At 46.3% G+C, this 13,857-nt stretch overlaps 1 protein-coding gene and 1 long non-coding RNA gene across 2 annotated transcripts; both read left to right on the top strand.

The window, feature by feature from the left end:
* The first annotated feature begins 315 nt into the window (after window positions 1–315).
* LOC109405467 (uncharacterized) lies at window positions 316–10,918 on the top strand. The gene is made up of 2 exons (XM_062858281.1): window positions 316–5,259; window positions 5,321–10,918. Exon 2 carries the CDS (start codon window positions 5,558–5,560, stop codon window positions 10,916–10,918), a length of 5,361 nt encoding a protein of 1,786 aa, XP_062714265.1. The 5' UTR covers window positions 316–5,259; window positions 5,321–5,557.
* Window positions 10,919–11,237: 319 nt separating this feature from the next.
* Window positions 11,238–12,472, top strand: LOC115268330 (uncharacterized). Its single transcript, XR_009998657.1, has 3 exons — window positions 11,238–12,076; window positions 12,130–12,203; window positions 12,265–12,472. It is a non-coding gene; the product is annotated as an uncharacterized LOC115268330 (long non-coding RNA).
* Window positions 12,473–13,857: the final 1,385 nt, after the last annotated feature.

Genomic DNA, 13,857 nt, shown 5'->3' on the forward strand with positions numbered 1-13,857 from the left:
CAAAAGTTACTATGTATTGTTATATTCTTATTCGGCTTTGGAATTGGAACTACGGTTGCGGTTTTCCAAATATCTGAAAAGTACCCATACTTCAGACATGCGTTGAATATTTTGCAGAGAAACACTAATCCTTTGCGTGGCAAATGCTTTAGTTGCAGGTTCCGTATTCCATCTTGGCCGGGTGCTTTCCGACATTCCATCTGTTTGATAATTGTTCTTATTTCACCAGGCTTACAGAATGTTGAAGGATCCTCGTTGACGTTATCCATTGGTTGACGTTATCCAGGTTGCTGAAACACATACCAACTAAGTAGGAAAACCGCTATTATTGACTTGTCTCAATAGCGTATCTGCTTCGAGATTCCACAAAAGCGGTGAAAAGACTCCGCCTTAGGGGCATCCACAAACACTGTATTTCCCGAGCGCTGCTAGACGCAATGTCGAGAAGAGATATCGTTTGGTGAATCCAATTGGAAATCATTGGTGATGTACCATGATTCCGTGCGGCTTTCAATATCGAAGGGCCCTCGATACACCCAAGCAGGATTGCTTTTGAGTGAATGCTTTCTCGATATCGTAAACAACTTTGTGTGAAAGAGTCACAGTGGACTTACCAGATTGGTAGGCATGCTGGTTCTCATGAAGAGACACGTTGGCCAGATGAACATCACGGATGTGATGATCCACAATGCGTTCTAAGCATTTCAGAAGAATAGAGGTCAAACTGATAGGTCTGAAACTCTTTGCTTCTTCATACGACGCTCGACCCGTTTTCAGAATAAACTTTACAGTAACATCCCGCCAGGATATAGGAATATAGCGTGTAGTAATACTGCAAACAATGTTTTTCAAAACATGTTTGAAATAATCAAACCCCTTCTGAAGCAAAATAAGATATCTCATCTACTCCAAGAGATTTGAAAGGAGCAAAGCTATTTAGTGCCCACTCAATCGATTCTATAGTTACAATACTCCGAGCCGAAGCCATGGAATCATAACTTCAAGAAAAGACATAAGGTTCATTCGGAGATGTAATATCCATGCATCCGGGGAAGTGTGTATTCAATATAAAATATAAATATAAACACTCCAAAATTTCATCATCAGAGGAAATGAAAGCGTCATTTGGCAAACAAAGTTCGTTCACTCAGAAATCCTCAGATTTCGCAAGGATTTTGTTCAACCGATTGACTTCACTCAAACGGGAAACTTTGGTGAAAAATGTTTCCAGCCGAATCGTTCAGCAGACCAAAGAGCTTCCTGGTAGGCCTTGCGAGCCGACCGAACGTCTGTTCTAACTTTTTCTACATTATTTCCTGAACTTCACTCGATCATAGTTCCAACAAGGGGTTCCTCTTGTGGTTTTCACAGACAGCAGAGGTCAAGCTTCTTTGAAAGTTTTCATGATGAAGGCCGTTGTAGTATCAACGGTATCATTACAATCATCCATGTATCCATGAAAGCTGACCGCAACCAAATCAGTAAAGAGATACCAGTTGGTTGACCGGAGATTTCTGAAACGAAAAGTTTGCGAAGTATCAGTCAAGTGTTCCAAAAAGATGTTGCGATAGTTAGATAAAGATTCTTCATCTGATACATGCCAATTGGTCAGCTCGTGACTATTTCTACCAGAACAAAGCGTTATTTCTAATACTTCCTTTCTAGCAGTTACCATGGGCAGTTACCTATGTTATTTATTGCAAGATCTGTCTTATTTAAGTATTACTTCAAGCTGAAGCCGCTCGAGTTAATGTCTGAGCTGCCTCAGATGATATGGTGAGCATTAGCATCGTTGCCAACGATGAGCTGAAACACTTTTGAAGAGAAATATGTTATGACTAGGGGATGGATGATTCATCATGCAGTAAATAAACCAAACAATAGACGTTTTTTCTGATGAGGTTTCCAACAGATACGTCAATTGTAAAAGGACATACATCTCTGGCAGTTATTTCAGAGATCAGTGTTTTAAACCCCTACCCTCGTCCCCTAATGTCCACGTAGACAGACAAAAAACTATTTATAAAAAAAAAACATTTAGATACCCTAAATAACACAGCGCAACATTGTTTTTGTGTCAAGAGCAAACTTAGGCCACTGAATCCGAATCCGGGCTCAGATTTGCTCCAGTACGTCACAATTTTGAGCTATACCTCAATTCATAGGGCAAAATATGCGATTTTGGACTTTTTTGACTAGATTGTGCTACTTTTCCCCGAATGTCGGTTCCCCGAATGTCGTTTCCCCGAATGCCAGTTCCCCGAATGACCCGTTTTCCCGAAAAGACTATAACATTACATCCTTATTCGAAATGATCACTTGCCACAACATGTTCATGGTCCTGGGAACTAGGTTGTTCAAAAAGTTAACCGATCATAATTTAATAAGTCGTTAGAGTCAATTTGGTTCTAGAAAGAACGAGCAGCAATGGAAAGAAGGAGTCATATTACCCTTCTTCATTCAGCAGTGTTTCAGCAGATCTGAGGAGCAATAGAACTTGAAAGAACCGCCTATAAAATAAAGAAGGTTGTGATTCGGGGAAAAGGGTCATTCGGGGAAAAGTGCCATTCGGGGAAACGGCATTCGGGGAATCGGCGTTCGGGGAAACGACATTCGGGGAACCGGAATTCGGGGAAAAGTAGCACAACCCATGGAAATATATATTTTAAGTAATCAAAGGATAAATTGGTCAATTAACATCTAAATTAACGACTCATGCAAAATATTTCATTTTCTTATTTGATTGATTTAAGTATTTTATGTGTTAAGTTGCATGCAACTTTTGGAGGGTGACTTGTATGGGAAATATCGTACTTAACATAAATCGCTCAAAACCATCAAATTCGATTTGGTAAAACGAAATATCCTTTGTTTGGTTAAGGACAGACTTGTTAGAATCCCAATATGGCCGCCACAATGGCCGACTTTGGCACCTACTCATGATTTTGAGGGCACAAAGCTCTTCGTTAACAAAACCAGCGCACTTCTTATTTTAAGCTTATTACAAGTGAGCAAGAACAGAATAATAAAATGCTTTGTTGTTTGAAGCTTGCTTCTTGAGATTTGTGCGTCTGAAGTTTTGATGCAATGTTGAACCGGGATTTCAAGACCCTGGGCTTGGATTATATGTTCCAGTAAGCTTTGATTTCAGGCATGTGGTCGATGTGCTTTGCAGTAATGATTGGAATATCTGAATGTATAATCAATGGCAAATAATTCTGTAAAAATCAGATCTTCAAGTCATCTGATATAGTATATAGTTATACTGATCATGATGCTGCATAGTATATCGAACATTTGTCGAAGTCATTTATGTGTCGGGAAAATATAATTCCAAGTTGGTGAGAATATTACAAACTGAGGGAGGGTAATAGGCCCAGTCAGACCCCTGAATGGGCAATGTGGGTTAGTGTATGGGAATGCCATTGAAGGTTTGTAATATTCTCCGAGGCTTTCGAAATCCAACAGGGCGCGTCCCCGGGTTGCGGATAGGGGGAAAAGGGAGATTTTTCGCATTTGTACTGTAATCAGCCAATGTGATATTATCTCCTATGGTGTTGTAGTGCGAATGAATGATCTCATTCTATGGGAATTCGAACCTTGTAATGTATTCTTTATGAACTTCAATTTGACAAGGTTTTGAAGACAAACATGAGATGAGAGAATTGCCTAATAGGAAAGTCACATCAGCAAAGCTTTTACATATGCAAATGCTATCCATGGGGTCATGTCTAGCATTTAATATGTATGGCAATGACTGGTTCTTACCTACACTGAGGCAAAACAACTTAGGAAGAGCATAAGATCCCCTTAAGATTTGGTGACACTACGATTATTGTTGAAAGCCATAAATTTCACTTATGATTAAGAGGGAGAAAATTTTATATCGAGTCACTTACCAAAATCATAAGTTTTGCTGAGAAATATCATTGAATCAAAACTATAACTATCGTATGTTTGCTCTTATTGAAATCAAAAATTGAAACTTATAGAAATCAATATTAGTAATTATGATTGTCATGTCGTAGGCAAAATGATTTTGTATTCATATATTGTTGATTTTTTGATGAAATAATTATGCTCCAACTCATGTCATGTTCTTTGAATTACCGCGTAAGTGAAATGATCGACTTCTCTTCATCGACCACATGGAACAAAATGACAAGAATCGTATTCGACTGTACTTTCATTTAATAATGCAAGTTTGCATGGTTTGTTTTTACCACATAATGCAATCAAACTTGCTTCTTGTCACTTACGAAAAACACTAGGATCAATTAAGAGGAATCGATCATTTTACTTACGTATAATTCCATCGTTGTTGTTGATTTGGGAGAATTCATGGGCACTTAAATAAAATCAATTGTAGTGTCCGATAGCTCCGAAAACTGATCTGTGAGTAATGCTTGTTTGTCTAAGACGCAGCATGCTGGAATCCATACCCACAACGTAAAGATTTTCATAGATTTAAATTATGGCTTTTTCACAACCATGTCGCTTATGTCAATCTTAAGTTGTAGATATGGAACGCGTTCGCGACAACTACAAAATCAATAAGCGAGTAATGAAACAGAAAAATCGTCCGTTCATAAGTTGCGACTTATTAAATTCCTAAGTGTTCTGGCAGCACTGCACGAGCGCCGGTTACCACACAGCATGATTTGGACGATGAGGCAGCGTGCGTAAGTGTCGGTTGACAGGTGTCAGAATGACAGTAGCGATGACAAGAGAAGGAGAGAGAGACGGATAGCCGTCAAATGTATGCGATGTAAATAAAAACAAGAAAGGAAGAAATTGAATTAGTTTGATACCATTTGCAATTGTGGATAATCGGTAGAAAATAGAGGAATAGTTCGAAAGTTTGTTCGGCGATTAGAAAAGAAGTTAGATTTTTGGTTGGAGTAGAAATAGTTCCGCGAGTGACTAGTGAGCATATTGTCAGATTTGGTCAGACGATCACAAGCGAAATTAGTAAGTAGAAGTAGAGTAGAAGTTTATTTACAATTAGAGCGGAAGGTGACAAACATATAATCCGTAGTATTTCCGAGCCGTGGACGAAAATTGAGTGGTTGAGGAGCTTGAGGCCCGACGGGACGAGACAGGTTGGACAGCAAGCGGACTTGAGAAACCAGGTAAATGAGTTGAAATAGTTAGAGAAATGGAGGTAAACAAATGTTGACAACAGATACAGAATACGCACGACGAGGACGAGACTTCCAGCACAGTGGTCCAAAACCGAATTTCTATAGGACAAAATTCGTAAGTTTATTTTATATAACTAATTGATGTGGACTCAAACACAAATGTATTGATTCATTAGGTTGTTGCGTTGTCTGTAAAGGAAGGTAGAAGGAAAGCCAGTGAAGGAGAAAGACAAACTAAAATTGTAAGTGTGCTCATTAGAAATAAGAAAAATGCTTAATTGTATGACTATTGACGATACATTAAATTCATTACTTACAGTTTGATCTGCCACAATAAAAGGCCGATTCACAAAAATTGTTTGCGCCGAATTTGATCCGAACAAAATCAAAAATTTTAAATCGGATTCTTCGGAATGGCTTCCTCACCCTCCAAGACCGAGCAATGTTTGTTCTGCTCGATGTCGGAGTCGATGTATGAGGACGTAAACTGGGTCCAATGTGGGAAGTGTCAACACTGGGCACATTTTTCTTGCGCTGGTGTTGATCAAGGGGTTGTCAACAGTGATTGGCGGTGCCCACAGTGTCTCCCAAGTAGTGCGCAGCAGCTGAAAGTTCCGGATGCAGCGGCCAAGAAGCGGAGCAAGAAGTCCGGCCAAAGAAGCGATGGAGGGTCCGACCTGGGAGCTGGCTCTGACGTGGATCCGATTGAGAAGCAGTTGGAAGAGGAGCAACTCGCCAAGGAGAAGGCCTTTGCAAAGCAGATGGCGGCGCGGAAGAAGCTACTTGCTCGGCAGAAGGCATGGAAGGAAGAGCAGCAGAGGCAAGAACAGGAGATGCGTGAGCTGGAACTCCAGGTTCAACGCGAAATGGAGGAGCAGCAGTTGGAGCACGAACAGAAGTTGCTGGACGCCCAACTGGCAGCAGAGCAAGAGTTCGTGAAGAAGCGCGAAGCGATTCGAAGGCAGTTTACGAGCAGCGTCAACCGAGTCAACGCGCTGAAAGACCAAGAAAGCGCTGTTGGCGAAGCTTCGGAGGACCATCCGAAGAAGAGAGTGAAGGAGTGGCTGAAGGATCAGTCAGTGGCAGTCGACAAGCCGTCGACCGCGGATTTTCGGGGAGCGTACCCGAAAAGAGACGAACCATTTGGAACGGGATGCTCGAAGCAAGTTGGCAAGCCAAAGCCAATGTCGAAAGTGCCGGTGATCACGGAATTTGAAGATGGCTCAAGTGAGGACAGCGACAGTGATGGCGACAGCAGCAGCGACGAGTCGTTCAAAGACGTTCGTGCGGAGAGCAGCCGACGAGGCAGTCTGCGAAGGAGCAGAGTTGCTGACGGGCCGGGGCCAAGAGTTGGCCGAATCTACGGAGAGCAGCTAGACGATCGAGCGGAAAGCAGCCGGCATAGCAGTCTGCGGAGAAGCAGAGGTGCTGAAGGGCCAGGGCCAAGCGTTGGTCGGATCTCCAGGGAGCAACTAGCTGCTCGAAAAGCAGTGTCGCAACACCTTCCAAAGTTTCGGGGAGAAGCAGAAGTCTGGCCGCTGTTCATTAGCAGCTTCGAATACACGACGGCGGCGTGCGGATTTTCGAATCTGGAGAACCTGAAGCGGCTACAGGACTGCTTGCAAGGCGACGCACTGGAGGCTGTGAGAAGCAGGCTGGTTCTACCAGACTCAGTTCCGGACGTGATTGCAGATTTACGGAACTTGTTCGGCAAGCCGGAGAAGCTGCTGAAGACGCTGCTGACGAAGGTGAGGAACGCTCCAGCGCCGAGAGCCGATCGGCTGGAAACCTTCATAAGTTTCGGCATCACCGTAAAGCAATTGTGCGATCATCTCGAGGCGGCACAGCTCAACGACCACCTCAACAACCCGATGCTAGTGCAGGAGCTGGTCGACAAATTGCCGCCGAGCTACAAGCTGGATTGGGTTCGGTATAAGCGCGGCAGAGTGGACAGTCCGCTGAGGATGTTCACTCGATTCACAACCAACATCGTTTCCGACGTCTCCGAGGTGACGGAGTTCTCAACGCTGTCAGTGAATGAGCGAGCGCGGCCTGGGAGAGAGAATCCGAGGAGAAAGGAGTTTGTACATGTGCACGAATCCGAGCGGAAGCAGAGCGAAGGTTCTCGCAGCGAGATGGCCAGCCGGCCATGTTGGATATGCAAGCGAACGGATCATCTCATCCGTAACTGCAATGAGTTCAGACGAATGAACGTCGTGGAGCGGCTACGTGAAGTCGAGAGGCAGAAACTTTGTGGAATCTGCCTGAACAAGCACAGTGGAGGTCGGTGTTCGTCGAAGATCCGGTGTATGATGGAAAATTGCCGGGGCGGTCATCATCCTCTGCTGCACCGAGTGGAAGAATCAGTGCAGCTGCAAAAAGCGAAGTCGGACTGCACGGTTATTTTCCGAATGATGTCAGTGACGCTCTACGTCGGCAAGCGACAGTACGATACCGTCGCGTTTCTGGACGAAGGTTCGTCGGCGACGCTGGTGGATGATGCAGTGGCAAAACGGCTGAAGGCAGGAGGAACACTCGAGCCGCTGATAGTCACGTGGACCGGCAATATCAACCGGTTTGAGAACGAGTCTCGGACCGTAGAGATTTCCATGTCGGCGAAGGGCTCGAAGGAAAAGTATCCGCTGTTCAATACGCGAACGGTATCAGAGTTGCAGCTGCCCAAACAGAACATTCGGTACGCAGAGGTGGTCAAGCGATACTCACATCTCGCGGGAGTGCCGGCAAAGGACTTTCCCTCAGGTGTGCCTACGATCCTCATCGGACTGGATAATCTGCATCTGTTCGCGCCGCTGGAGTCACGGGTTGGAAAGCCGAATGAGCCGATCGCCGTTCGGTCGAAGATGGGCTGGACGATTTACGGTTCCGAAAAGCGGAGACCGATGGTGCAGACGTACCTGAACCTTCACTCCGTCGCACCAGTGAGCAATCAGGAGCTCCATGACATGATGCGGGAGCAATACGTGTTGGAAGAAGCGCTGAATACATCGTTCGCCGTACCAGAGCCATCGGAAGAGAAGCGGGCTCGACAGATATTCGAGTCGACGACGAAGCGAGTGGGCAATCGTTTTGAAACGGGTCTTCTGTGGCGAAGCGACGAAAGGCGATTTCCCGACAGTTACCCTATGGCCGACCGAAGGATGAAGGCACTTGATCGAAAGTTGGAGCGAAGCCCAGCGCTGAAGGAGAACGTGTGTCGGCAGATAGAGGAATACCAGTCGAAGGGATACGCTCACAAAGCAACTGAGGTGGAGCTGGCGGAAACACCACAGGGAACTGCGTGGTATCTGCCGCTGAACGTCGTGGTGAACCCTAGAAAACCGGGCAAAGTCCGCTTGGTTTGGGACGCTGCTGCGTCGGTGAACGGGATCTCCTTGAATTCCGAGCTGCTTAAAGGTCCGGATATGTTGGTTCCGCTGCCACGAGTGATCTGCCATTTCCGAGAACGTCCGATCGCCTTCGGTGGTGACATCCAGGAAATGTACCACCAAATTCGCATCAGATCGGAGGACAAGCAGGCGCAGCGGTTTCTCTTCAGGGCGAACAGTGACGAAGCTCCGCAGGTATACGTTATGGACGTAGCGACTTTCGGCTCAACGTGTTCACCCAGTTCAGCACAGTACGTGAAGAATCTGAACGCCGAGCAGTATTCGGAACAGTATCCGGAAGCGGCCGTAGCGATAGTCAAGCGTCACTACGTCGACGACTATTACGATAGCGTGGACACTGTGGAAGAAGCGATCCAGAGAGCTAGTGAGGTGAAATACGTTCACTCCCGCGGTGGCTTTCACATCAGGAACTGGGTTTCGAATTCAGAGGCGGTCCTGGAGGAACTCGGGGAGCGAAGCAGGGAAACAGCAGTTCATTTTAGCCTGGACAAGAGCACGGAGTACGAACGGGTGCTGGGAATCGTATGGGATACGGTCGAAGACACTTTCTGCTTTGCCACCGCGTCGAAACCAGAGTATTCAACCGTCCTTCGAGGAGGAGTACGCCCGACCAAACGAATCGTGCTCAGTATCGTGATGGCGCAGTTCGACCCTATGGGATTCCTGGCGCCAGTAACAATACTAGGAAAGATGCTGATCCAAGATCTTTGGCGGACAGGCTGTCAGTGGGACGACGTGGTCGACGATGCGGCGTTCAACAAATGGAAACGGTGGACGAACATTCTGGCCGAAGTTCGAGCATTCAAGCTTCCACGGAGCTACTTTGGCAGTGCACGGTCGGAAGAGATCCAGGACGTGCAGCTGCATATATTTGCGGATGCGAGCGAGACAGCGTACGGATGCGTGGCGTATTTCCGAGCCATGGTACGAGGAGAAGTGATGTGCGCGCTAGTGACCAGTCGTGCAAAGGTGGCGCCGTTGAAGCAGGTGTCGATTCCGCGACTGGAACTTCTGGCAGCGGTGCTTGCTGCACGGATGTCGCAAACGGTGCGTGAAAACCACAATTTCGTCATCACCAAGGTGGCGTTCTGGGTGGATGCAGAGCTCGTGCTTTCCTGGATTCGATCTGATCAGCGTCGGTATAAGCAGTTCGTCGGTTTCCGCATCGGAGAGATCCTGAGCCTGACGAGACTGGCAGACTGGCGATGGGTGCCCACGAAGCTGAATGTAGCTGATCAGCTGACAAAGTGGGGTAAGGATCCGGATACAAAGCCAAGCAGCGCTTGGGTGAGAGGACAGCAGTTTCTGTACGAGAGCGAGGAAGATTGGCCGAGGAAGAATATGCCACCGGCGAACACGACGGAGGAGTTACGGGTGCATCTACTGCTGCATGATGTGAAGGTTCCTGCGGTGCTTGTGGACGCAAACCGATTCTCGAAGTGGACGATCCTGGTACGGACGATCGCGTGCGTGTTCCGGTTCGTGTCGAACTGCAGACGAAAGAAGGAAAGGCTGCCGACTGAAACGCTGCGAGCAACGAGTGGCCAGCTGAAGGTGCGGATGGCATCCACAGGAGCATCAGTTCGCATACCATTGAAACAAGAGGAGTATGAGAAGGCGGAGCGGTGTCTTTTAAAAGTAGCGCAGTCGGAGAGCTTCATCGACGAGCTGAAAGTGCTGTTGAAGAACAAAGACCGATCGGTGGACCGATGGATGGCGATCGAGAGGTCCAGTCCGCTGTACAAGCTGACTCCGATGATCGATGAGGATGGATTAATTCGGATCGAAGGCCGAACCGAGAGGGCGGAATTTCTACCGTTCGACCTACGATTTCCGGTGATTCTACCGGACAACCATCGGATTACGCAGCTGATCGTTCAGCATTACCACGAGCGGAGTGGCCATGGATACCGTCAGGCGGTGAAGAACGAATTGCGGCAGCTGTTCTACATTCTCCACGTCGATGCTGTAGTCCGGAAAGTGGCAGCTTCCTGTGTATGGTGCAAGGTACATCGATGTCGTCCGGAAACTCCAAGAATGGCGGCACTGCCAGTGCAGCGACTAACGCCGAATCTACGGCCGTTCAGCTACGTCGGAGTCGATTACCTGGGGCCGTTCGACGTGACCATAGGGCGCAGAACGGAGAAGAGGTGGATCGCACTGTTCACCTGCATGGTAACACGCGCAGTGCATTTGGAGGTGGCGTTTGGACTAACGACGCAGTCTTGTTTGATGGCGATACACCGGTTCATCGGCCGCCGTGGCTGGCCGGTCGAGTTTTTCTCAACGGGACGAATCTCAGAGGAGCCAGCAAGGAAGTGGTGGAGTCTGTGCAGGGCATCAGCGATGACTGTGCAGACCAACTGACGAACGCGAGGACGAAGTGGACGTTCAACCCCCCGGCCGCACCGCACATGGGTGGCGTTTGGGAGCGGTTGGTACGTTCTGTGAAGGAAGCGCTTACAGCGCTCGATGACGGAAGAAGGCTAACGGACGAGATTCTGCAGACGGCGATCGTTGAGGCGGAGGACATCATCAACTCCCGTCCGTTGACATACTTGTCGCAGGAGTCCGTAGAAGCAGAAGCACTCACTCCGAACCATTTTCTGAGAGGTGCATCTCCGAACCAACCGTGCGTGACACGGCCATCTCCCCAACCGGCGGAGGCCCTTCGGGACGCGTTCACAGCAGTTAGCCAGCGTAATTTGGGAACGATGGATCAAGGAGTACGTGCCATCGTTGAACCAGAGGACAAAGTGGTTCGGCGAATCGAGGCCATTGCGAGTTGGAGAGGTAGTGTACGTGGTCGAGGGTGCTAACCGGAAGTGCTGGGTCCGTGGAGTAGTTGAAGAGGTCATCGCGTCCGGCGACGGAAGAATCCGTCAAGCGTGGGTGCGTACCAGCACTGGAAGGTACAAGCGAGCAACAGTGAAGCTGGCCAGGATGGAGATAGACTGTGGTAACCCTGAGCCGGATGAGGCCTCCGGGACAGAGTTACGGGCCGGGGAATGTTCTGGCAGCACTGCACGAGCGCCGGTTACCACACAGCATGATTTGGACGATGAGGCAGCGTGCGTAAGTGTCGGTTGACAGGTGTCAGAATGACAGTAGCGATGACAAGAGAAGGAGAGAGAGACGGATAGCCGTCAAATGTATGCGATGTAAATAAAAACAAGAAAGGAAGAAATTGAATTAGTTTGATACCATTTGCAATTGTGGATAATCGGTAGAAAATAGAGGAATAGTTCGAAAGTTTGTTCGGCGATTAGAAAAGAAGTTAGATTTTTGGTTGGAGTAGAAATAGTTCCGCGAGTGACTAGTGAGCATATTGTCAGATTTGGTCAGACGATCACAAGCGAAATTAGTAAGTAGAAGTAGAGTAGAAGTTTATTTACAATTAGAGCGGAAGGTGACAAACATATAATCCGTAGTATTTCCGAGCCGTGGACGAAAATTGAGTGGTTGAGGAGCTTGAGGCCCGACGGGACGAGACAGGTTGGACAGCAAGCGGACTTGAGAAACCAGGTAAATGAGTTGAAATAGTTAGAGAAATGGAGGTAAACAAATGTTGACAACAGATACAGAATACGCACGACGAGGACGAGACTTCCAGCACAGTGGTCCAAAACCGAATTTCTATAGGACAAAATTCGTAAGTTTATTTTATATAACTAATTGATGTGGACTCAAACACAAATGTATTGATTCATTAGGTTGTTGCGTTGTCTGTAAAGGAAGGTAGAAGGAAAGCCAGTGAAGGAGAAAGACAAACTAAAATTGTAAGTGTGCTCATTAGAAATAAGAAAAATGCTTAATTGTATGACTATTGACGATACATTAAATTCATTACTTACAGTTTGATCTGCCACAATAAAAGGCCGATTCACAAAAATTGTTTGCGCCGAATTTGATCCGAACACTAAGTATTTTTGCCTCAGTGTAGTAGGGGTACTACAAGACCACGCGAACAATTCGATTAAAGGCTTGATTGGGGATAATATATTTTCCAGAACTGAAGGAACATTTTTTCCGGGTGACTGGCGATTCGGAGAGGGTAGAAGTTTCCGTTTGTTATAATTGACAAAATAAACAATCGGGCGCTTTTTCTTTCTTTGACTTAACATTTAACATTTATTTATTTGTCAACAGGTAAAAATACAGACCCAAATGACACAGCTATTCTAACATAACTTAATTAACTAACATAAAATTTGCTTAAATCTATGCTTAATCACTACACGAGAAACATTGAAATCAAAAACAGCAAAACAACTATTAAAAACACGGCACATACTCTGCATCGGCTCATTTATAATGTAATTGGCTCTGGCATGGCGAATGGATAGAAAAGAATAGGAACGAAGAGACCGACTTGGAATGTGGATTCCAATCTGACCAAGCAACGAAGAGCAGTCGATCTGATTTTGAAGAAGGTCGGATATGAAGCAAGCTTTAGCAACGTTCCTTCTATCATGCAGGAGCTCCAAGTTTATGAGTTTGCAACGACTTGGATAACTTGGCAGACTCAAGGGGTTTTGCCAAGCGAGAAAACGCAAAGCAAAGCGAATAAACTTTCGTTGCACCGCCTCGATACGCTGTATTTCGTTTTGATAAAACGGAGCCCAAACTACAGAGCAATACTCGAGCAACGGTCTAACAAGTGCGCAATACAACGACTTTAGGCAATAAACATCTTTGAAGTTTTTAGCAAAACGGAATATAAAACCTAATTGTGAAGACGCCTTGGAAACCATATAGGCGACATGGTCCTTGAAAGTCAACTGAGAATCCATCAAGACACCCAGATCTTTGACGGTAGACTCTCGTTTTAGATGAGTGTGATTTAGACAATAATCGTAATGAATTAGAGATTTTTTCCGACCAAATGAAATTATCGAGCATTTGGACCCATTTAGGACCATGCGATTGACATGGCACCAGTTAGCGAATGTTGCGAGTTGCCGCTGCAAGAAATCTGCATCATGTTGGCCCTTGATAATGTGGTACAGTTTTAGGTCATCCGCGTATGACAGTTTGAAGCAGTCTAGTACATAATTCACGTCGTTCATGTACAAAAGGAATAAAAAGGGTCCAAGGTGGCTGCCTTGAGGGACACCTGAGGTAACTGCAAACGGAGATGAAGCGTGATTTCCAATTTTGACAGACATTGTGCGACCAGTGAGGTATGAGTGTAACCAAGACAGCAAACTATTACCGATACCCAACTTACGGAATTTGGCGAGAGCGACATCGTGGTTCATCTTATCGAATGCTGCTGAGAGATCTGTGTAAATTGCATCTACTTG

The sequence above is a fragment of the Aedes albopictus genome, chromosome 3 (assembly GCF_035046485.1).
Source record: "Aedes albopictus strain Foshan chromosome 3, AalbF5, whole genome shotgun sequence".
In the NCBI taxonomy this organism is placed as follows: Eukaryota; Metazoa; Arthropoda; class Insecta; order Diptera; family Culicidae; genus Aedes; species Aedes albopictus.